Here is a 23071-nt window from a genome sequence, read left to right on the forward strand (position 1 = left end):
ACTGCGTGTGGCCAGACTCTCACCCCATGAGTTTTTGAGAAGGAAGAGGGGTATGCAACAGAGGCCCTTAACTCCTGTGATTTGAGAGGACTGTAAGTTCCCAAATGGCTTTGTGTATGTTTGGTGGGGGAGGGGAGGAAGCGGAGAGGGGAAGGGGCATTACATCTGATCACACCCACAAATTGACTTCATGTCATTCATTCAGACCCTGTGGCCAGAAGGTTAGATGTTACTTGATTAGATGACTTCCTGAGGTCCCCTCCATCCTTACTTTTATATGGTTCTACTTAAGAAGTAGAGGTAGCTTAGTTCACTAAAGGGAAATGATGCATTTTGCAGGCTCAGTATGTAACTCTGAGGTTTAAAATATCCAACTCAGCATTAGCTGTAACTTTGCTCCCATAATGCTGCCAGAGAAGAAAGCTCCTGCTGTGCTAGGATAAGAAAATACAACGGTAACATGGGTTGTACCTGTACATTTTGGTGCTTCTAAGATGGCAACACTGACACGGTAGCTTGATACTGTCAATATGATGGTTCCCATATTAATAGTGCTTTTACCTTTTAATGAGGACATCACAGTTATTTGTTAATTAAAGGGAACTTTGATAGGAGTGCTCTGCAGTTTCCAAATGATGTAATGTAAGAGATCTGCAAAGCAGGGCTCTAACTTAAAATTGACTGGATTGTTGGAAGCACTGTTCTGCGTGCAACTTCAAAATATCATAGGCTCATAGAGAAGCTGGGCTGGATGGGACCTCCAGAGGACATCTAATTCAACTCCTTGCCTGAGGCAGGATCATCTTTATCCAAACCATCCTAGACAAATCCATAATTTTTAAACTCTTCGTAAAATGATTGTCAACACAAGACCTCACACCCTCACCTGCCACAAGTAAAGCAGAGGGACCATGGCAGCCAATGTCCTGCTTCTGTGAAAGGTTGTTAACATGCACTCAAGAGATCCCAGGTAGAGGGCTGCATCCCCTGCTACAGAGGAAGCCTAAACCTCCTGCAGTCCATACCCATATGATGATGGGGTAAAATTCCTTCCTGACCCCAAATATCAGTAACTGGTCTGACCCTGAGTGTAGGGGCAAGGCCCTCTAGCCAGGAACCTCCAGCTTAAGGTCCCAGCAGGAGCGTTGTCATGCCTTAGTCAAAATCCCCAGCCTTGACTGCAGCCAACACCCAATGTCCCTGAGGGAGGCTTAAAAACACCCTGACAGACTAGCAGAAGGAGGAAGGGGGCAAGCAGTAAAGCCTAGGAGAATGGGAAATGCCCTGGGGAGAAGCTAAGCATAGCTACATCTAGATCATCCCTGCGTAGTGGCTGTCCAACCTCTCCTACAACACCTCAGGTGAGGGGGAGCCCAGGACTTGCCTAAGCTATCTATTCCCTGCAGGTACCTGCAGGACGAGTCCAAAGAGGATGGAGGTAGACTGTTCTCAGTGGTGGCCCATGACAGAACAAGGAGCAATGGTCTCAAGCTGCAGCAAGGGAAGTTTAGGTTGGATAGCAGGGAAAACTCTTCTAGGAGGAGGGTAGTAAAGCAGTGGAACAGGCAGGGCTGGATACAGGCATGGATAAACATGGTGGCCGCCCAGGGACCAGACAGAAAGGGAGCCTGAAAATGGTACTTTTTTGGATCCAGTTATCATTATCTCTGGCAAAGCAGGGCCTGATACTAAAATTTCACCCAGGGCTGCCAGGAGCCTAGGTACCTGCCGGGAACAGGCAGGGCAGAGTTAACCCTCTATTGGGCCCTAAGAAAACAAATTCAAGAGCCTCTAGCTGAGGATGTCTTTTATTAGACCAACAAGATTATTCCAAAATTTTTTTTTTGCAGATATCTTGTTCGTCTAATAAAAGATATCCTCTCTACTACGTGTCTTGACTGCTTTTTCCTCTAGACCAATACTGCTACAACCTGGATACCTAGCTGAAAATGAATTTTTTCTATTCCTTTTTTTCACTCAATAATTATAATATGTAAAATAAGCACAACTGGGCCCCTTCTTCACATAGGGCCCTAGACATGTGCCTATTCACAGAAGTTTAGGGCTAGAAGGGACCTTGTGAGCTCATCGGGTCCAGCCCCCCCTGCCCTGGGAAGGAAAGACTGCTGGGGTCAAAATAACTCATGAATGCATACCCCTGGCACATTGGTGACGTATCGGGGGTGATACTTGAAAAAGGTGCTGCCCCCTCGCCACTGACACCACCGCCGGCGTCTGCGATTGCTGCTGGCCGCTGCTGATCCTGCCAGTGGTGTCTGCAGGTAGTTGCCGACTGCCAGTTGGCACTTGCCACCTTCCCCTCTGTGTAGACGGTGGCTGGTGGCGATTGGCAACTGCCCGCAGACGCTGGTGGCAGTGTTGGCAGCGGGGGGGGTGGTGAGCGATGGCCAATCTCAACGGGGGTGTGCATCCCCTGTGCGTGGCCAACGAAATAACCCCAGCAAGGTGCGCCTCCAGCCTCCTTTTGAGGCTCTCCAGGGCAGGTGCCTGCAGATGAACGCATTCATCCGGCCCTGGGAAGAGGTGGTGGCTCTCCCTCCAGGGCAGATGCGGGAGGTGGGGCTAGCCCAGGGGCAGGACTGGACGCCCCCTGAGGTCCGCGGCGGGCCCGGGGCCGCGCTCGGAGGAGGCTGCCGGCCGGGCCACGTGTGTGGTGCAACCACTTCTGGCCTCGCCTCCCGGCCGGGGGCGCTGCAGGCTCGGCGGGCGGCTCTCGGAGGCGCAGCTGCCCCCGCTCCTCTGCAGGAGGCGCCTGTGCAGAGCCGCCGCCGCCGCCGGGGCTGCGGGAGCCCGTGGCCGGCGCCGAGTAGCCGCGAGCGCCCCGCCATGGTCGTGCCCCCGGCGGGCGCACTGTGCGCCCTGCTGTGTGCCCTCTGCGCGCTGCTGCCCCGCGCCGCCCCGGCCCTGGCCCCGGCCCCCGCCGCCTTCGACCGCCTCTACCAGGGCGCCGTGAGCCTCCGCCGCGAGCAGCTCTACGCCTTCAACTACAGCTGCCGGCCCGGCCAGGTAAGGGTCCTCCCTGCAGGGGCTCGGCTCCCCCCCCGCCGCTGGGCTGCGGGCTTTTTTTGGGGCGGGGGGGGCACCTATCTCATCCCCATTCTGCAGCACCCTGTGTTGTTAGAAGATCCTGTGTCACCAAGTCTGTTGCAGGCAAGGCACTTGGACCATACTGAATCCCTGAGCCCTGTTAAATGGTGCTGGGCAGCACTGAGCTGAGGGCCTTAGTCAATCAAAGGCAATGAGGGTTGAGAGCAGGGGTGACTGGTGCCTCCCAAGTTCGGACCGGGTAGTCCCCCAGCGGGGGTGCAAGTGCGACATCCCACCAGCGGAGCCAATTTTAGGGGGGGCGCGAGCACCCTCCGTGCCCCCTACCAGCCAGAGTGCTTGCTCTCAGGGGGGGCATCAGTGCTCTTGGGGTGGGCACGTGCCCCCTATACCTCCCCTACACACTGCCTGTAGTTGAGAGGAGGGCATCTAGCCAGCTCCCTGTTCAAAGCAGGACCAGCCCCAACTAGATTGGGGATAAATAGCCCCTGGCATGGGTGCCAGAGTGTGCTACTGGAAGAAGGTGTTTTGCTTGGCATGTGTGGATGGCAGGAAAGGGGCTGCGGCTGTGCTGCTGCGGCAAGGATCGGGCCCCTTGCGGCTCCCCATTGTCTTCCTCCCTCTTGCCGCATCTTAGAAGTCGAGGTTACAGGTGTTCTTGGCACTCTGCCCAAAAACATTGCCAACCCTGAATTAGATCATCCCAGCCAAGGTTTTGTCTAGCTGGATCTTAAAAAAAACCGTCCAAGGATGAAGCTTCCACCACCTCCCTGGGTAACCTGTTCCAGTGTTTTACTACCCTCCTGGTGAGAAAATTCTTCCTAATATCCAAAAACTCGTGCAGAAATTTTGGGTGGCTCCTGGAGTTCTTACCCCTGGATTGTCTGCACATTAATACCTTCAAGTGGTGTTAAACACTTGCTTTGTGGCTCTAAATTATGACAGTACAGGGCAGGATTATCTCAGATGTGCATTATGCAGTTCCTGTCCCATTAAGATATGGCCACTCCCAGCAGATGTGCTGCCCAGGTTGAAGTCCTCCAGCATCCCAGGATTTCTCTCGCACCTGCCCACAGAGCAGGGCTAGCATCCTGTCCTGGCTCCCCAGGCCTCTAGTGGCAAGTCACAGCTGCTGTAGCTCCTAGTCCTGCCCCTGCTCCCTAGGCCTCTAGTACAGTGGTTCCCAATCTGTGGTACACAGACAACCTGTCAGTGGTACATGTTAACAGATTTATTATAATTACTTTATATGACAAAAATTTGCTGGTGGTACTTAAGGTTGTATCATTTTAAATTGGTGGTGCACAATCTGTCATGGGAACCACTGTTCTAGTGGCAAGTCACAGCTGTGCAGGGACAGTCAGAGATAGTTTCTAGACTGGTGGTTTTTAACCTTTTTCATTTATGGACACCTAACAAATTTCAAATGGAGGTGCAGACCCCTTTGAATTGTGTGGGTATTTACACAGTTTTGATCATCATTATCTTTCTCAGACCCCTTAGGCACCCAGGGGTCCTCAGAGCATGGGTTGAAAGCCACTGTTCTGAACTAAGGGTGTGAGTACTCTAAACTCTAAGCTAGCACTAACACTGATCAGCACTTGTGCGGCTCACAGTATCAGGTGTAACAAGGCCCTTGGGCGGTGCTGTGACCAGTTGCACGGGAAGGGTTAATTTTGTTTGCACAGCTCTGATTTGCCATTAGAAGGCTGGTGAGCTGTGCTCATGGTGTGGCTATGAGCCAAGATACCTGGGCTCTATCTTTGCTTTGTGAGGGAAGGAGCTGGGAGCAGTGCAAGGGGCTGAAGGACTGCATGTAGCTTGTTTGATCTCTGTGGAGCAGACTGAAGGTACCATAATGCAAGCTAGACCAGAATCAACCCTGGTCTGAAGTGGTGTAACTTCGAGGCATTTGGAAGACCTGCTGCATGAGTTAACAAGTGGACACTTACCTTTTAAGTGCCATTTGTATGGTCTAAGTGTAATGTGTGACTTCACTCTTAGATTATATTACGTGCCTTTTGTCACCTGTTTTAAAACATCTTTACACCCCAAAGGATACTAGAATGGCCAGGCTTGTACACATGGCAGCAGAAGAAAAGATATTTAACCTTGACTAAATTTTCAGTGCTTTCTACAAACAGCACTAAGTGTTTGTGTTTGCTATCAAGAAAAAGCGGGACCTTTCAACACAATCCTTTGCTTTGATTATGCTGCTGAATAGAAAATCATTTTGGCACCCTAAGGATTTCCCTTCTTCCCCCATGAATTTCCTTATGTAATAAAACACATCCTACATAATAACGCTACAATCCTATTTCAGGGTTTTGCTGATGTTAGAAAATCAATTGGTGTTTGCTTCCTGGCTGGACTCGAAAGGCCAAGTGCACATCCAAACAATAACCCTTACTAGCAAAAAGGGCATTTTGATAATTTGTTGTGCAGTGAGTTGTGCTTTCTCAGGTGCTATATTGCGGTGAGGAGGGACATTAGTGCAAATGCATTTGAAGAGTCCTGCAGTCCCAGAAGGTCAACAAGCTCAGGGCTCTGTAGCTGTGTCCCAAAAGTCTTCAATGCATCGTTCTTGTGAACTGAACTCCGAGGAGCTTGCATTGAAGTCAGACCTACAGAGACAATCTCTGCCATGCTGCAAGATAGGGAATTGCCAGTACATAAGGCTTAACTTCAGTTACACAACTGAACTTATTTTGAGGGCAATAAATTCTCTAAATGTTGCTAAGGATGCAGATGCCTGAAGGGAGAGGAGGGCATCTTTTGTTATGAACACCAGTCTAAGGGAGAGATGCTGGTTGGAGGAAGCCCTTGCTCTGAATTGAGATTAACTCTGCGGACAGATTCCTTCTACAACTCATCAAGAGTTATACTAGTACAAGTCTCTTTGGAGCCCTTCTTCTCCCCTTGTAAATGTAGGATGAGTGAACCTCAGCCATCTGAACAGTCTTAAAATTGGCATGGCACTGAAAATGTAGGCAACTTTTGCCTCCTGGTTTCCTACAGAAACTTGACTTAATAGTCATTCCCCTTTGCTGTTTCCTCCCTTCCCCCAAGTGCCTTTCTGTAACTAGTAGCTAGGCTTTGCTTACAAGCAGCTAGTTAGCCAGGTGTTCCTTACAAGCTTTCCCCCCTTGTCTGTCTGCCTCACTTTTTAGAGTTAGTCTGGGTTCTAGCTTACTGGCTAGCAACAGCTATGGGGCAGGCACATCTGGAGACAAATTGCATGGACCAACTAATGCTACTTAAGGGAAGGTGCAGAAGTACTTTACTCATGAAGGGCTGCTTGGGAACAAGGTGTTCTTAAGTGGCTTTTCTCTGAAGCAAGGAAAGGTCTAAGGTTTATATGACCCTAAACCCTGAGGTGCAAGGCTTCCTCCAGTCCTCCACCTTCACATCCTCCTCCCCTATCCCTTCCCTTTGCTCTGCTGTACGAAGTGGAAGGTGAAGGCTTGGAGAGCCAAAGTAATGATGATGAGACAGACATGTGGGCTGGCTGATGCCCCGTCAGCCTTTATGAATCCTCCAGTCACTTAGGCCTAGCAAGGGACTGCTGAGGAGGTTTGCATTCTTTCTTGCCCTTGCTGTAGTAGCAGACTGGGATCAGGAACATCATACCCAGTTCGTTTTCCCCCCATCTCTCTGGTACCTAGGAAGGACCAACCTCTGGAGACAAATGACTGCCTTTTTACACTCTCCATTTCTTTTCTTACTGCACTGAACCACATGTTGAGGGCAGGAGCAAGAGACAGCTTCCATAAGACCTACTTCTCTCACTCATGTATGCTACTTCTCTTCTTTCCCTTTGCTTGCTTGCTTTGGACCTGGCTGTAGAAGGTCCCATGCTCCTTTGATTTTTTGCTGAGCTTCCATGTACCTTATTAGGGGAAACACTTTCTCCCATTGGGCTAGAGAGCCATAGTACCCTTCTCTAAGAGAGAAATGAAGGCAGCAGCTGTGTTGGAGACAGAAGTCAAGCCCTTTGCTGTAGAGGACCTTGACTGGAAAGGCACAAATGAGAATAGCAGCCCTTTTATATTTCCCTTTTGATGCTTAAGCAAAATAAGCATTTAAGGAACGTTAGACTGGATTGAACTGGACTCCTGGATCACTGGGCATCTTTAAATGTGCTCTGGGGTAGGCAGCACTTTAATTAAAGTAGCTTTCAGGAGCTGTTCTAATTAAAGCTCCCGCAGCATTGTGTGTATTCAGTGTCCTGTGCTTCAAAATGGCAGCGAGGGCCCTTTTTAACTAAAGCTCCTCAAATGAGCTTTAGTTAAAGTGCCCTGCTGCCATTTTGAAATGTGGGGATACTGAATACATGAGATGCTGAGGCTGCTGGAGCGTGCTAATTGGCACGCTCCAGACTTGATTAATCAAGTCTGCTCTGACTCATGCTAAATAACATGTGTTGGAGCAGGCGTTGGGCATGTGTGTAGGTACCCACTGAGTCTAGTTCTTTGTTGCTGTCTCAGTCCCCTTCACAAACCAGCCAAGTCCCATCACAGGACTATGCATGGTGTTTTGCCCCCATGGTTTCTGCTAGGAGGGATACAGTAGTTGTCTCGCTGTGGGTACATCTACACTGTGCCAGCAGACTGCTCCATCCTGCTTCTGAGGAAAAAGCCCTCACCCACTTGTTCCCACTCCATATGCATCAACCCTGCATATGAGACAAAGTGAGTGCCCCTGGCACTGCACAAGGCCTAGGTTTCTAGGGTGCTCAAAAGCAACAGCTTGGGGCATCTCTGGGATGTCCTTATTGCCTCATTTTGGGGTTAATGTATGTGTGTATGGGGTGAATAGGTGGAGCTTGTCTCTTTGGCAGAGACACTGAGCTCTCTGCCTTCCTTATGCAGGTGTACTCTGTGAATCTGAAGGTGCACTGAGGGCTATACTACATTGACCCAGCTGGTTAGGAGCTGACTGAATGATGCCTGTGCCTTCACTGTCTTCTGTGCTGTTGGCTACAGAAATGGATTAACTATCATAGACAGGTGTGGTTAGAAGGAACCACTAGAGGTCATCTAGGCCAACCTCCTGCATGAGGCAGGATCATTCCTATTTAACCCATCTCATACAAGTTCTTGTCTATACTTTTTGTAAAACTACACAGTCAGCCCTGATGCATCTTGCCCAAAGATACTAAAAGCCCCCTAACCTGCCACTGGAAAAGTAGGGGGATGATGCCTCTCTGTCCTGCCACTACAATGGTTGTTAAAATGCCCTCAAGAGATTCAAGAGCAGAAGGCATATGGCCTTCTGTATAGAGGAAGACAGTGCTCTAAGAGTCTGTACCAGTCTGATCATGGGGTAAAATTCCTTCCTGATTCCGAGTCTGGCCATTGATCTGACCCTCAGCTAAGGAGCAAGAAAGTCTCTCTTGCTGGGAATCTTTGGGTTTGAGTCCCAGAAGGAACATATGCACACCCCAATCAAAATTCCCCAGGCTTGACTAAAACCAACACTCAGTGCTTCTGAGGAAGTAGTGGTGGTGGTGGAGAGGAACCCATGACCCTGTAGCACAGGAGGGGAAAAAAATCCTTCCCAGCCCCATGTAGCAACCAGCAAAGCCCAGGAGCATGGGAAGAAACAACTCCCAACATCACACTGTCTACCTGTACAGCCAGAACTCCTTTTCTGTATCCCCTCCATAAATATCCCAGCTTCTTTAATTTTCTTTCAGAACTAAGCTGGGTGTGGAGCTCTGCTTTGTTCTGCTGCTGCTGTGCATGTTCGTGTCCAAGACTTACCTGCTCTGTGAAGCAGAGCTCTTCCCATCATCTCCCAGCAATCCGTGTGTGTAGCGGGGAGGGGGAGGGGCATGTTCCTGGGCTTCTAACTCTTGCTGTACAATAAAGTCCAGACATGGCTACTTCTAGATCAGTGATGTTCAACCTTCCAGCCCTGTGGGCCAGATGAGTGGTGTGGGTTCAGTCAGCAGGCTGGATCTTGCATGGGGTTGATCTATGTGTCTATCCCCACATGTCCAGGCCCAGCTGTGCACTAGGCTGACTCTACAAATGTGGGTCCAGCTGTGCACTAGTATGATCTAGCTTTCAGCACCACATTATCTGGCCTGCAGGACTCCCCAGGGGTCCATAAAATTAGCAGTATGGGAGCAGCAGTTAATTCTGCCACCGCTCCCCTGCCACTAAATTTCCAGACCTTTGGGGAGCCCCATGGACTGAATGACATGGCTCTGTGGGCCAGGAGTTGAGCACCCCTGTTCTGGATCATACCTGACCTTTTTGAAAACCTCCAATGATGGAAATTCCACAACTTCCCTAGGTAGTCTATTCCACTGTCTCATTGATCCATGTCCTGCTCTCTGCACTAATGGAGAAAAGGTGTTCTCTTTTATCCTTACAGCAGCCTTTCATATATTTTAAAACTGCTATCATATCATATTTGCATGCACAAATACTGGAGAATGATTGGCTAGGATGCAATACTGCAAGTGGGATTACAGTAGACCAGTAGCTTTCAACCTGTGATCTGTGTCCCCCTGGAGGTCTGCAGACTGTCTAAGGAGTCTGTGAAAGATGACTATGAAAATAAAGTTTCAGATCCCAGAAAAGGCATTCCGTTTCCAAAGGGGTCTGCACCTCCATTCAACGTTTTTTAGGGGTCTGTAAATGGAAAAAACGTTGAAAGTCACTGCAGTAGATCATAAGTTGAATATGAGCCAACAGTGTCCTCTTGTTGCATGCAAAAAAGAAAAAAAAAAAGTCAGCAGTAGACTGGGTTGTAGTAGCAGGAGTGTCACTTGCAAATCAAGGGAAGTGATTCTTCCACTCTGTTCAGCACTGGTGAGACCACACTTGGAGTATTGTGTCCAGTTTTCAAGAAGGATGTGGTCAGTTTGGAAAGAATCCTGCGTAAAACAACAAAAATGATTAGGGATCTGTGGGGCAAGGCTATGAGGAAAGGCTGAAGGAACTAGTGTTAGTTGAGTCTGGAGAAGAGAAGACTAGGGAGGAATTCTGATAGTAGCCTTCATATATCTCAAGGTTGATGACAGGATGGAGATGGGATTTGCTCCATGACTGTAGGGAACAGGGCTAGAAGTAATGGCCTCAAGCTTCATCAGGGGAGATCTACATTGGTGATTGTTTCCTGAGAAAATGTCTGATTATGATGGTGGTCAAGCATAGACACAAGCTACCTAGAGAAGCTGTGGCATCTTCATCTATGGAAGTTTTCAAAACCAGGTTAGATAGACACTTGGCTGGGATGGCTTAGTCTGGGATGATCCTACCTTGAGCAGGGGACTAGACCTTGTGAAGTCCCTTCCAGTCCTACTTTCCTATGATCCCTTCTTAATTGCCTTTTCTGCAAACTGAACATGCTTTTTGGGATAGACCCTTGATATCTTTACTCCTATTGGGAGGCTGCTGTTGCTGTTAAGACATTTAAGAAATCAGTAACTGAAGTTCCTGAGTTTGGGAGATTGAAATTCTTGACCTAACATTGTATTATTTTGAAACAGGCATGTGTAGGTAAAAACATAAACCACAGAATCAGAGAAAAGGGGGGAGGGACCTCAGAAGGTCATTTAGTCCAACCCCCTACTCAAGGCAGGATCATCCCTGACTAAACCGTACTAGACAAGTGTTGTCTAACCCAGAGGTGTCAAACACATAGCCTGCTAGTCAGATCTGACCTGCAAGGAGCCCTGTGCTCTGGATTTAGCTTGGTAGCACAGGTGAGTTTGATACTCCTGGTTTAACTTGCTCTTAAAAACATCCAAGGATAGAGATTCCACAACTTCTCTGTTTCCAATGGGTACAGTAAAGAACACGGAGGACACCATTCCTGCCCCACGGAGCTTACAGAAGAGTTGTGTGTCTGAAAGGATGTCTCCTAGACTTCCTAATCTTAAGAGAAAAGGCTGAAAGACCTAGGACTGTTTAGTTTCCAAATACCTGAATGTTGATTATAGAGTTGGATGGAGATAGACTTTCTCTATGGCTGTCGAGGACACAACTAGGAGAAATGGTTTTAAACAGCAGCAGAGGAAATTTTACGTTGCGGGTTAGGAAGAGCTTTCTGACTGAGGATGGTCAAGCACTGGAACAGGCTGCCTAGGGAATCTATAGAATCTCCATCCCTGGACATTTTCAAGAGTAGGTTAGGCACTTTGCTAGGATGGCTTAGCCTGGGGTGACCCTAACTTAGCAGGGGGCTGAACTAGATGACCTCAAGAGGTCCCTTCTAGCTCCCCTTTCTTAAGGTCCTATGATCTTATTTTCAATGTGGTATCTGTACCACAGACCAAGTACATGACTCCCACAGGTGAAGGTGTTCACTGTGCTTTTGCTGTCCCCACTCAGCTGCACTCTGAAGTTGGTAGCCTACCCACTTATGTACCAGTTTGTTTAATATTTAACTGTTCATGTGAAAATTAATAAAGGCAACAGTTGCACAAGTGCATTCTGGAAAAAATATATGCAAACCACAGAGCCAGCTGTGTGCCATCAGAGCTCCAGCCAGCAATTAGATATGTAAACATCTAAATGGTTTTCTTATTTGTAACAGTTTAACTGGGGATCTCAGGGCTTGGAAAAGGGCAAGTAGCTCAGAATCCCAGGTGTCTTGCATTTTCTTTACCTTGTACTTTAAACCATACTCTGTAGGTAGGAAAATGTGCTAGAGCTGCTGTTCCTGCCCACTGTGCTTACCTAGAGGATGGCCTGGAGTAGAAGAATCATTTTTGTTAAATCTTGGTGGATTTTACTTTGCTGGCCAAATGGAGGAGGTGCCAGCAGGCAAGGAGAACCTGTTTTGCTTCTCTGGGCAAAAAGATGTCAAACTTGTAAGAGAACCTGAGCTGCTCCTTTCAGCACCATGAACTCTGCCAGTCACAGTTGGCAGACTGGCTCCTAATAGTTAACTTGATAAAGCCCACCCACATTAGTCATACTGTACACTCTCATGTATTACCTGGGAAAAGCTCAGCTTCCCTGCTAAGATTAAATCAAGTGGCTGTAGAGCCAGAACAGAAGGTACAGTGGTGTGGAACAGAAAGCACCAACTCGCCCTCTTTCTGAGAGGTTGAACCAGCTCTCCAAGTTCAGTAGGTAAAATAGAATCTGCCTTGTAGGCTTTTTCTCTCTGCCTTCAAGGGAATGATTTCCTGAACTCTGTCCTTCACCTTTCTGTGAGATAAAGATCATCATTTTGGGACTTTACAAGGGGGTTGAGAGCTTGCATCTTCATGTTTGTGAAGCACCCTTTAATTGTCACATTAAATATGTAGAGGGATTAGTGATGGTAGAAATGTTAATTTAAAGAAGTCATAGGACAGAAAATGGGGTTTTGCTGTCATGTCATTTTGATGTTTCCTATTTCAGTGTATTCCTACTTTGATCTGTGTCCTTTGAACTGCTGGTAGCAGCTATGTTAGCTCTTACTGTTCTGCAGCTCAGCTGAGATTCAACTGAATTCTCTAGTTTCAGGTGCTTGAAAGCCAAGGCTGGCTGTCTCTTTGGGACACCTCCAAATCGGTGTGATTCAGCAGCTTCTGTAATGTAGCTCCTGGTGCTGAAAGATGTTTGCAACTCTTAACAGCTTGTGTGTCTGTTTGCTGGACGTGTTCCCAGCCCAGTGGTTTGGCTTCCAGCCTTCAGTTTGTTGGGCCCACGACTAAGAGCTGTCACTATCAGCTGGACTGATAGTGCTCCAGGGTGGTGTCAGGGGAAGCTGAATATGGGTGTAATAGGGACCACTCCTAAACCATGACAAATTACAGGAGACATGCTCATGTTTTCCAGGTTCTTACGTTCTCGTCCTCTCACATTAGGTGGCTGCAGTAACTCCTGGTGGGAGCTCCTGACAGCAGGAGCCGCCATTTCCTTTTTCCCCCTGTATCCATGTACCTACCATTGCAAACAGCCACATACAACCCTTGGGGCTGCGCAGATCCCCATCATCATCTAATTATTGCTCCAGCAAGGCTTCTATTTCAGAGTTTTAATGACTGAATCCACGTTTGTCCCATCACCTGCATGAATTTAAGGCAAGATCCTTATGTTCATGCCCATCAAGAGAACAGAAGTCAGACATTTTCCTGACACTGTTACAAAGGCAAGGATGGGTGCAGGAAAAAGTCAATATTTGTCTTTCTGTTTGTGTCTGGAGCACTGAGAGAGATTGCCCTTCTCTGGCTTTCTTGCTTCTCCACCCACCTGGAAATGCAGAAGCCACTGAAGTTCATTCATGTAGAATGCAAGAAAACATTGCATTGGCATCAGCTTGGCTGGCAATGGCGGTGAAACTGGGCCATGACAGTTGCCTCGGGCCGCTTCCTCTGCAGATTTAATGCTGGAAGAGAGAGGAGCTGAATTCCCTCAACTGGTTGGCATCAGATCTACAGAGGAAATGGCCACTGGTCAGCTCTTGCGGCCCACTTTCAGGGCAGCTCTCAGCTGTCAAACAGAATGTTTTCCATGTTAGGAGATTTTCCTTGCATCCTACCAGTGACTCCCTCAAATGTGCACGTTATTTGCTCCTTTCAGGAAGGCTCTCTGTACCAAGCTTTATATGCCAGAATCCAGCTGCACCTTTTCATGTGGGGAGGGTTGCAGTGTGTTAGAATTTGATTCCCTGCCCCAAAATGAAAACCCTTAACGGTGTGGTTGTTGCTGGAGTTATTAGAATCTACTAGATCCTCTTCCTTCTTGGGTAGATTCTTTAGCAGTTTTATGTTTTGAAAAGTTTCATAGTTCATGAGATTTAAGGTTCCCTTTGTCCAAAAATAATGTGTCCAAGGAAGAGGATTATTTTCTGTGCTGAATAAGAGCTCTGTGGGTGCATCTACACATGCATATTAATGAGCAGAAATAAACCCCTGCACATCTTGTACTAGAGTTTATTGCTCCCAGGCACCACATTTACACGTGCGCCTGGGATAGCAGAACGTTGAACAGGGATAGAGCAGCCCCAGCTGGCGGAGGACCTGCGGTGTCAGCCTGCCAGCCTGGGGCTGCTCTGACCTGGCTCAGCGTGTATAGAGGGGCTGGCTGGGGCACGAGGCTGCTCCAGCGCAGGGCTAGCCAGTAGGTAGCCCCCACACTGAACCACCCTCGTGCACCAGCTAGCCAGGTCAGCATCTCTACATGCGTTGCTGTGCATAGAGTTGTGGGTTTTCTGGAAAATTTTGAATTGGAAAATTTTCCAATGCCCTAAATAGAGCACGATCTAATTTAGCATGTTTATTTGACTTATATTTAGTAAACAGAACTAAAAAAGTACGCCCATGTTAATTTTATGTCCCAATAACCACAAGTATTTGAACTGAAATATTTGATTAGGAAAAAAATTAAATACAACAAACTTAATATGGTTTAAATGTTACAGTCAAATGAATTCAAAGCTTTATGTGGAAAGAAATTATTTTTATGGGAATACTTGTAAAAATGTAAAGACAATATACTATAGCATGTACTTCCTTAACATTGTTTGTTTAAATTTAAGAAAAAAAGGAGGCACTGAAAACTTGACACACTAATTTTAGCACACCCAAAGAACCGTGCATGATGTGCTGTGCTTTGGTTTTGATTTGACCTGCACAGCCAGTTAGGTGAATTCATAACTTGATTTTTGGTTTGGAATATTATGTGAGTGTATTTACCCTCCTGCTTACAAATCAATAAAACATATATGCACTCTCTCACACACTTCCTAGGGATAATCACCTGAAAAACATTAATTACAACTTTGAAACTGCCAAGCTTGCCTAATATTGTATTGGCATCCAATTCATTGTTATTAATTACTTTTATGAAACAATTAATTTTTAGAAATTGAAAATTTCCCACGGAAAAATAAAACACTGGAAAATTTTCTACCCCACGATTCTGGCTGTGCATGAAAAGAGGCTGCAGCAGGATAGTACTTGTATTTACAAGTACTATCCTGATGCGGAGTTTATTACTTTCCTGTAGCCTAATAGGGCCGCATGTGTAGACGCCAAGATTTTACTGTGGAGCTAATTGGGCAACTGCAGCAAATGTCTTGTGTGGATGCACCCTGTATTTTTCAGCTAGAATTCAGTCCTTCCTGTGTGGCAGGTAGCACTGTTTCCCCCTTTTGATAGGAGGGCGATAACAGTTCTTGTGTCTTCAATTGAGGGGTCCCTTTTCTATTTTTAATTGCTCTCTGTCACAGGAGGGTATTTGGTCAGCTAAGCCAGTAACTATAATTGCTCTGCCTTCTGTTCTTTCACTTGTCCTTTTCTGTACAGAACGCAGTCAAAGGTACTTAAGAGAAACTTGAGGCAGATTCACAGGGAAAGACGGGAATCAGTATGGGCTCCACTGTACAATTAATTATTTGCTCTGTTAAGGGGTGTGATGGTACAAAGGATCCTATATAATCTAGAAATAAAAGCAGACCTATAAGGGTGTAAGGTAGGCTAAGGGCAATATGCCCTAAAAGCAAAGAAATGCTGAGCTGTGGGTACTACACTAATGCTTATGCCATACACTTCCACTGCTCTGGATCTCCAAAGCCATTTCTTCTTCTGCTAACCCCTCCAGTGGCCCCACCATCAAGCTTTTCTATACTATAACATAAAACCAGAGGTAGATCCCACTCCCAAGAGGAGTGAGAACAATTGCTTGTTTCCGTCCCTTCATACCTGCGTAGAGGGCCTACCTCTTTGTTTCTTGGCTTTCCAACAGTTGTACTCTCATCCTCACAGAACCATTAATGTAAAAACCAAATGTCCCTAAGCTTGCTACTTGATGGCAGGGAAGGGAGGGAGAGCTTGTTGTCATGGTTTAAGCAAAGGGAGGCACTGTGTTACCATGGATGGGCCTTAGGAGCATCTGGATGCATGGGAACCCTGCTTGTGCACCTTGCCAGCTTCTTGATCCCCTTTCAAAAAAAGCTTCTGCTTCTGCAGTTTCCTGGGCTTTGTATATTATGAGGATTTTGGCAAGATGGGGGGTGGTCCCCACTTGCTCTTTGGTGGATGGGGGAGATGGAAGGAGCAGAGAGGGCTGTAGTAGGGATGAGTCAGACTGCCCATACAGGCCAAGAGGGTGGTAACACCAGCACAGCAGGGACCCTTAATGGGCCACTTGAAATCCCCAGTGTCTCTCCTTGGTCTTTCTTTCAGATAGCTTCATCTGGGTCCATGCCTCTCAGAATTAGATCCTGTCGCTGAGGATGCAGGGAGAACAACATGGCTTCTTTCTTTCTCTTGTGAACACCCCTAGCATCAGCCAGGGATTTAACCTGTGATTTGCACCCAGTCTGAAAGCCTTCCTCTCTCCTTCAGGGATGTATTTGGTAGCCATGTTGGTCTGTGACAAAAAGAAATGCAAAACTCTAGAACTGTTGGTTCAAAGATTATACCTTTTATTAGACCAACTAAAAAATCACAAAAAAAAATCTTTTTCTGCAAGCTTTTGGGCATACACGCCCTTCCTCAGGCTCAGGGAAAATTAAAGATGGTAACAAATCCCCATAGGTAGAAAATATGCATTTTCCCTCCCCTCTGTATTCCCTCCCCTGCCCAACAAAACAGCTAGCACAGCTCGAACAGCCACCCATGCCACAATGAGCAGGAGCCTGTTCATACAGCTTTCCTTTAGGACTGAGCCCTCTGCCATCATGAGGCATCCCTGCATCCATGCTCCAACTCCTCCTTCCTTTGACTACCTTGTCAGTGGCCTTTTGTTCCCTTAACGGGGAAGCAGTCTTTGCCTTGTGATGCTGCCCTACAAGCACAGAGCACTTCTAGCCATGTCTCCTCTCTTGGTGCTTCTGATATTTTGTGCTGGAGAAATGCTGCAGCCCCCTCCATGCTATTCTGCAGGCACGAGGGGTACAGAGGTGGTGCGTGCTTGTTGGTGTCCCTGCACTGATGCTGAGTAGAAACCCTTTCTAGTCCGAACAACACAGGTTTGTTGGAAGTGTAATCTGGCAGAAGCCTGTGTTTGGAGGGAGAGGTTAATTCCACTGACTTTAGATAACATTGGAATGAATAATTTATTGAATTACAAGAGCAAAAGAACTTGGAAGGCTGTTTGTAGTCGAGGCTGTGCGAAGAAGATGGTGTGTGAGGCAAGTTCAGGGTTGTCTACATTTGAAAAGCCTGCACTTCTGGAAGCAGCGTCAGCACTCCCCCCTGGAATGGGACTTCGCCTGCTCAGCACTGCACCAAGGGGCCCAACTTGAAACCACAAAGAACAAAGTCATTGTGCAGGGAGAAGCGCAGGTGCCATTTCTCTGTGCTTACTCATCTCTTCTCTTTGATCTTTTCAAGAGCAGGCAGAAGGAGCACTAGTGACAGTACACAGCCACTGCTTTATTTCCCCTCAGGTTGGCTAGCAACTCATTGTATGACCCTTGGCATGCCTGTTCCCTTCTGCGTACCTCATTTCCTGTACCTATAAAGAACAAATAATATTTACCTACATAATGCGCACCCATTGCAAAGGATTCCAGAGCATTTCCCTCTCTGCATGCTGTGTACCTTCTGCACGGGAGACTAGTGTGCTCAGACTAGGGCAAAGGTTTTATTACTGTACTACCTTACAGTAGTGCTGTCACACCCAAGTTCCTTGTCAGCATAAAGGATTCTCTTGTGCAAGGTGCTAGACAAACACGGGGATACACAGTCCCTGAGCCAGATAACATTAAAATGTATGATTTAGTTTATGCTACATGTGCAATGGGTGAGGGTAGTAAGTAGTAATTGAACTGGAATCAGGCAAGGAGATAGTGGGTGACAAGGAGTTAATAGCCATCAAGGTGGCAAACAGTGAGAGTTGCCCAGGGTGTGTGCTAGCAGCCTTCTTCAAGAGAGCACCATACCTTGCCCTGGGGAGAAGAGTGACAGGGAGGGAGGACCTGGAAATGCTTGCTGGAAGATGGTGAAATGTAGATTGTTCTGTAGCATTTCAGGTTAGGTAGGGCCTTTTGTGTGCGTGGCTCAGGCGGTGTACTTCCGCGTCAGTAGGCATGGCTTTTTTTCATTAGGTTTCTGGGAACAGGACAGGAAATATAAAATGGTACATCAGCTGAGCATAGTCAGTAATGGGTCCTGAGTCTTAAGGGGCAGTGAAAGGAAGGTGGCTGAGTAGAAGGGATAGTGCTTGGTGCTGTCATTAAAAGCTGTTGGATGAAAAATTGAATCTATTATTAATGTGAGACCTCCCAGTCTTGTTGGGGAAACTATCAGTGAATAATCAGGGGTTGTTTTCTGGTTTGCTGCACTCTGGAGGGGAAGTCCTGTGGTCTTTTAACTCTTGAAGCTTTGTCTGTGGGCAGATACTGTTACAAAATGCTCCTGTGGCAGGGGTGGAATTGGGGACACGTACAGTGCAGTAAAAGCCAAGATCCTTCTCCTATGAACCTGCCAGTTTTGACTGGCAGGCATTCCCCAAGGACATGTTATCCTGGAGTGGCACTGGTTTGCTCTGTAATTAAAATTGCAGCTGAATCTCTCCTGTAATCATAGTTTTCCCTCTTCCCTGCCCAGCCCCACAAATTAAGTCTTAGCTGCATCTCAGAGCTTTCACATGTTCTTGTACACAATAAATGTGACACCTGGCTAAGTTTCATCACTGCAACTTGGTCTCTTCTGGTTTGCACAATGCAGCTGCACCAGTGACCAAAACTGGGACCACTTTGTCAATAAGAGTCACAACGAAATGGGTGACTCTTCACCTCATTTGGATATAAGGGAAGTGGGAAGGGTTCTCTACAGACAGAAGATCTGAAGTAGGAACCCTAAGACCACCTGTTATCTGATGGTAAATTTCTTTTTTTAGTAAAGGAAGAGATAGATCACTTTGGACTTCATGCACTGTTTGGAAAGTATTTGTTGAGCAGGTTGTAAAAGATGTCTGACCACAAATCCTGTATCCATGTTTTGACATACCCTTTCAGAAGAATGCCTAGGGTGGGGAGGAAGGGAGGTTATGGGATACAAGCAGGGTGGATAAAAATCAACAATTAAAAAAAATGTAAACAGATTTTTTTATTTGAATCAGATGTTTTTATTCAATCATTTTTTGTTGTTGTTGTTAAGATGATTTAAAAAAACCCCACAACTTTATATAAAGATAGTTAAATTTAAAGATAGGCTAAATCTCAAAGATATCATCATGGAATAGGAATTATAACTTCTAATTATATACTATTTGAGATGATATATTCATGTAACCTTTTTAGAAATGTTTTATAAATAGGTCACAACAGGCCACGGTCTAGATTAAAGGCCCAGTCTTGTGGGGTTCCCAGAGATTCCTCTATAGATTGGTTACAGCAGTTTTCTTTAATCTTTACTAATGAGACTTAGTGCTCAGTCTAGAAGATCCCATTAAGCATCTCTGTGATGCTTAGTTTCAGTTGTCAGACTGTGGGCTTGTCTCCAGAGAAAACATCCTTGTTAACAGCAGTACAGGCAGTCATCTACTTAAAATGTTTCAAGTTACACCGTTTCACACTTACAACGTTTATAAATTGACACCCTGTTTCAACTTTACAATGCCATTTTTTACTTTACAACGCTTGATCCGATGTGACGCCACACCAGTGAACGAGTTCACTGCATCGCTCATCTCCCTGGAGGACATCTGTCTAAACTATCTTGGACACTTTCTTTAAGAAAGCAGACAAGGCTTCAGAAAAACCTGCAGCCAAGACTCCTGAGAAGAGTCCAGCCAAGAACCCTTCAAAAAGTCCAGCAGTTGCCTCAGAGAAGTCCTTCCAAATTAATATGATTGCTATTTACGATATAAATACATTAGTGTAGTGTAGCTTTTCATTCCATCCAGGAAGAGCACACACCAACTGCTGAAGCTTCCTTAGCCTGACGAAGGGTTTTTGAACCTGAAAGCTTGCTTGATAACTATTCTCCAACCATTTGGGTTGGTCTAATAAAAGATATCAAATTCACCCAAGGAACCTTGTCTGCCTTAGTGTAGCTATATTACTCATCTATAATTGATCGAGTACAAAATTCTGGGGTATTTTTGGTGAAAATAGGATATCGGGCCTTGGTTCAGAAACCAACCCCCCATTTATAACATTGTTTCTTATGAGACAATTGGTTCTGAGTTGCAACGTTTCAGTTTAAGACCCGGTTTTCAGGAACCAATTGTCATAAGTCTGAGGACTGCCTGTATATGGAGATGAGAGAGAGAACAGACCTGATTACCTACCCATCCGCCCTCTTGTCTCTCTGAAGTTTTTGTACAGTCAAGCTCTTACCTCTCTCTAAAAGTGCAAAGTTTCAAGAAGTTAAATGAATAAAGGATATCAAACAACAAGAATGCACTTTTTGTAGAAAACAGTGATTAAATCGAGGCATCCTGACCCATGATTTAAATTGATTTGATTTAAATCAAATCCACTCTAGATACGAGTGAACTAAGAATGTTGAAGTGACCTGGAAGTTTTAACAAGGCTGTAAGTTGGTGAGAGAGGGATGACTCCTGCCTGGAGACAATCTCAGGCTTTCAGTTTCCAATTCTGTTACAAATACCTTCCATCAGCACAGCACTTCCTTTGAGGCTAAAGCACTGCCCAAGCCACTTCTAGAATTTATTGGGCAAAACGGTAGGATTTCAGTGTTGCTGGGGTTGTTTACACCAGTCTCTGCTGCCATAAACCCACAGTGAATCTGATTTCCTGCACCCAGATGCGTCTCAGTCCTAACTTTTTCAACCTGCCTCCAGACATACGAGAGTGTTTGTGTCCATGCTAACTTTGTGATTACTGGGTTATGGTTTACAATGAAACTCAACAGCATCTGGTTCTTTTTTCCTTTGTAATGCCTTCATTTGCTTGAGGTCTCTTTCAGTACTGCTGAGATCAGGAGTCAGCAATATACAGCCCATGGACGAGAGCCATTGAATCCAGCCTGCAGAGCTGGAGGTGTTTGCCTGCACCCCTGCTGCCACCGCTTCTCCTAGCTCTCCCCACTCTCCCAGATCTGATCAACTCGCTGCTTGGCCCTACCCAGCACAGGCAGAGGCAGAGGAGGTGTCAGAGCTGGGCAGCTTCTAGCTGTGTCTGTGTTGGGAATTTGGGACGTGGGGGGACGCGGAGAGAAGCAGAAACAGCACAGATGCAGTTTGCAGCTGCCCAACCCACGTGAAGCCCCCCTGTTAGCTGGAAGCTGTTCCCCCAAATAGCCAGGGAATGAGGGGACTGGGAGAAGTGGCTGTGATGTGGCACAGCTCTCAGCTGACTGCCCCAGCAGGGGTGCAGGGAAATTCCCCTGTCACTGACCTGCTGCTAAAGCCACCTGGCCTATGTTGACCAGAGTTAGGTGGCTTTGGCCTGTGGCTTAAAGGTTGCCAACTACTGGTTGGCAACCTTTAGAACACGGCCAGTCGGTTTAAATGACCTTTTCTATTAATTCAATATCACTTCTTATCTTTCCCAGTGTGCGAGAGGCCACTCAAGCAATTTATATGAACTGCTGTGATTTTTATCTAGATTAGAGCAGTGAGATGGAAATGCAGTCCAGTGATCTGACTTAAAGTAACACTCCTGCAGAATGCATGCCAAATTTGAACTAGGGAATCCCCAGTTCTCTCCCTTCAGCTGTTTCGTTGGCTGTATACACAGGTTATAGATGCCAGTGTTGCAATGGTATTCCTAGCTCAGTACACCTGTAGCTTTACAGCTAGGTGACAGCTCCACTTAATGCAGTTGATTGAGCCACAGGGACCTGACAGGAAACCCAGCTGCCCAGCTTGACTGCACAGTGCCAGATGTGGTCAGGCTAAACAGGGCAAGGAGAGAGAAAGAAGAGGAACCAAGATCGATTAGATCACATTTACAGCTGACATCAGATCAAACTGCTAAGAGAGCTTCCCAGAGTTGCCATTCTAGGATGTGGCTGCTTTCCTTGGTTTGGTTCCCTTCCCAGCCTGACCAGGAACCATGCATTCCAGTCCAAGACCCTGCCCTCCACTGGAAGGGCCTGCTGACAGTGCCTGATCTATGAATGGTCACAGCCAGTGCCTTGACCTGGGTGTCAAGGGTATCAATGACACCCTCCATGTGGTTTCATAGCCTTTTTAGCCAATGTTCAGGTAAGTCTTTTTTTACTTGTCACCACAACCCTGTTTTCCAGAACACTAGAATGATTAAAAAATTCTGTCCAACACCAGTGAATAAAGTACAAGGTGGTCGTGTCACTGCTGCTGCAAGCACCTTGCGAGCTTTACTATCACAGGAATGATGGTGCTGGCTCTGAGCAAAGGTGCAAAATTGCCAGTTGTTTGAAAATGGATGCTTAAAGTCAGTCTTCTAAATCCACAGTTTGGCTTGAGTGTGGGAAGTCTTGGCCTCTCCTGTTTCTCTGCTTCCAGTAGAGATGCCTCCATGCTGTTTTGGATAAAGAAACCAAGACACCATGCTCAGACTAATTCAGCTGGTCCTTGCCGTCTCACAGCATAGATTCATAGATGCTAGTGTCAGAATGGACCTCAATAGATAATTGAGTCCGACCCCCTGCATAGGCAGGAAAGAGTGCTGGGTCTAGATGACCCCAGCTAGATGCCTATCTAACCTCCTCTTGAAGACCCCCAGGGTAGGGGAGAGCACCACCTCCCTTGGGAGCCCATTCCAGACCCTGGCCACTCTAACTGTGAAGAAGTTCTTCCTAATGTCTAGTCTAAATCTGCTGTCTGCTAGCTTGTGGCCATTATTTCTTGTAACCCCCGGGGGCGCCTTGGTGAATAAAACCTCACCAATTCCCTTCTGCGCCCCCGTGATGAACTTATAGGCAGCCACAAGGTCGCCTCTCAACCTTCTCTTGTGGAGGCTGAAGGGGTCCAGGTGCCCCAGTCTCTCCTCATAGGGCTTGGCCTGCAAGCCCTTAACCATATGAGTGGCCCTTCTCTGCACCCTCTCCAGGTTATCCACATATCTCTTGAAGTGCAGCGCCCAAAACTGCACGCAGTATTCCAACTGCGGTCTGACCAGCACCCGATAGAGGGGAAGTATCACCTCCTTG

General features: G+C 46.8%; 1 protein-coding gene across 3 annotated transcripts in view; it reads left to right on the forward strand.

Moving 5' to 3' along the window:
• Window positions 1–2802: 2802 nt before the first annotated feature.
• SIDT1 (SID1 transmembrane family member 1) overlaps window positions 2803–23071 on the forward strand; it is a 76869-nt gene continuing 56600 nt past the window's right edge. For 2 of the 3 annotated variants that reach the window (XM_019476514.2, XM_019476515.2), the window contains exon 1: window positions 2803–3027. In XM_019476514.2, the coding sequence (XP_019332059.2) occupies window positions 2848–3027 (180 nt within the window). In that variant the 5' untranslated portion in view covers window positions 2803–2847. The remainder of the gene's footprint in view (window positions 3028–23071) is intronic. The other variant, XM_014603880.3, reaches the window with a different exon arrangement.

The sequence above is a fragment of the Alligator mississippiensis genome, chromosome 1, assembly GCF_030867095.1.
Source record: "Alligator mississippiensis isolate rAllMis1 chromosome 1, rAllMis1, whole genome shotgun sequence".
Lineage (NCBI taxonomy): Eukaryota > Metazoa > Chordata > Crocodylia > Alligatoridae > Alligator > Alligator mississippiensis.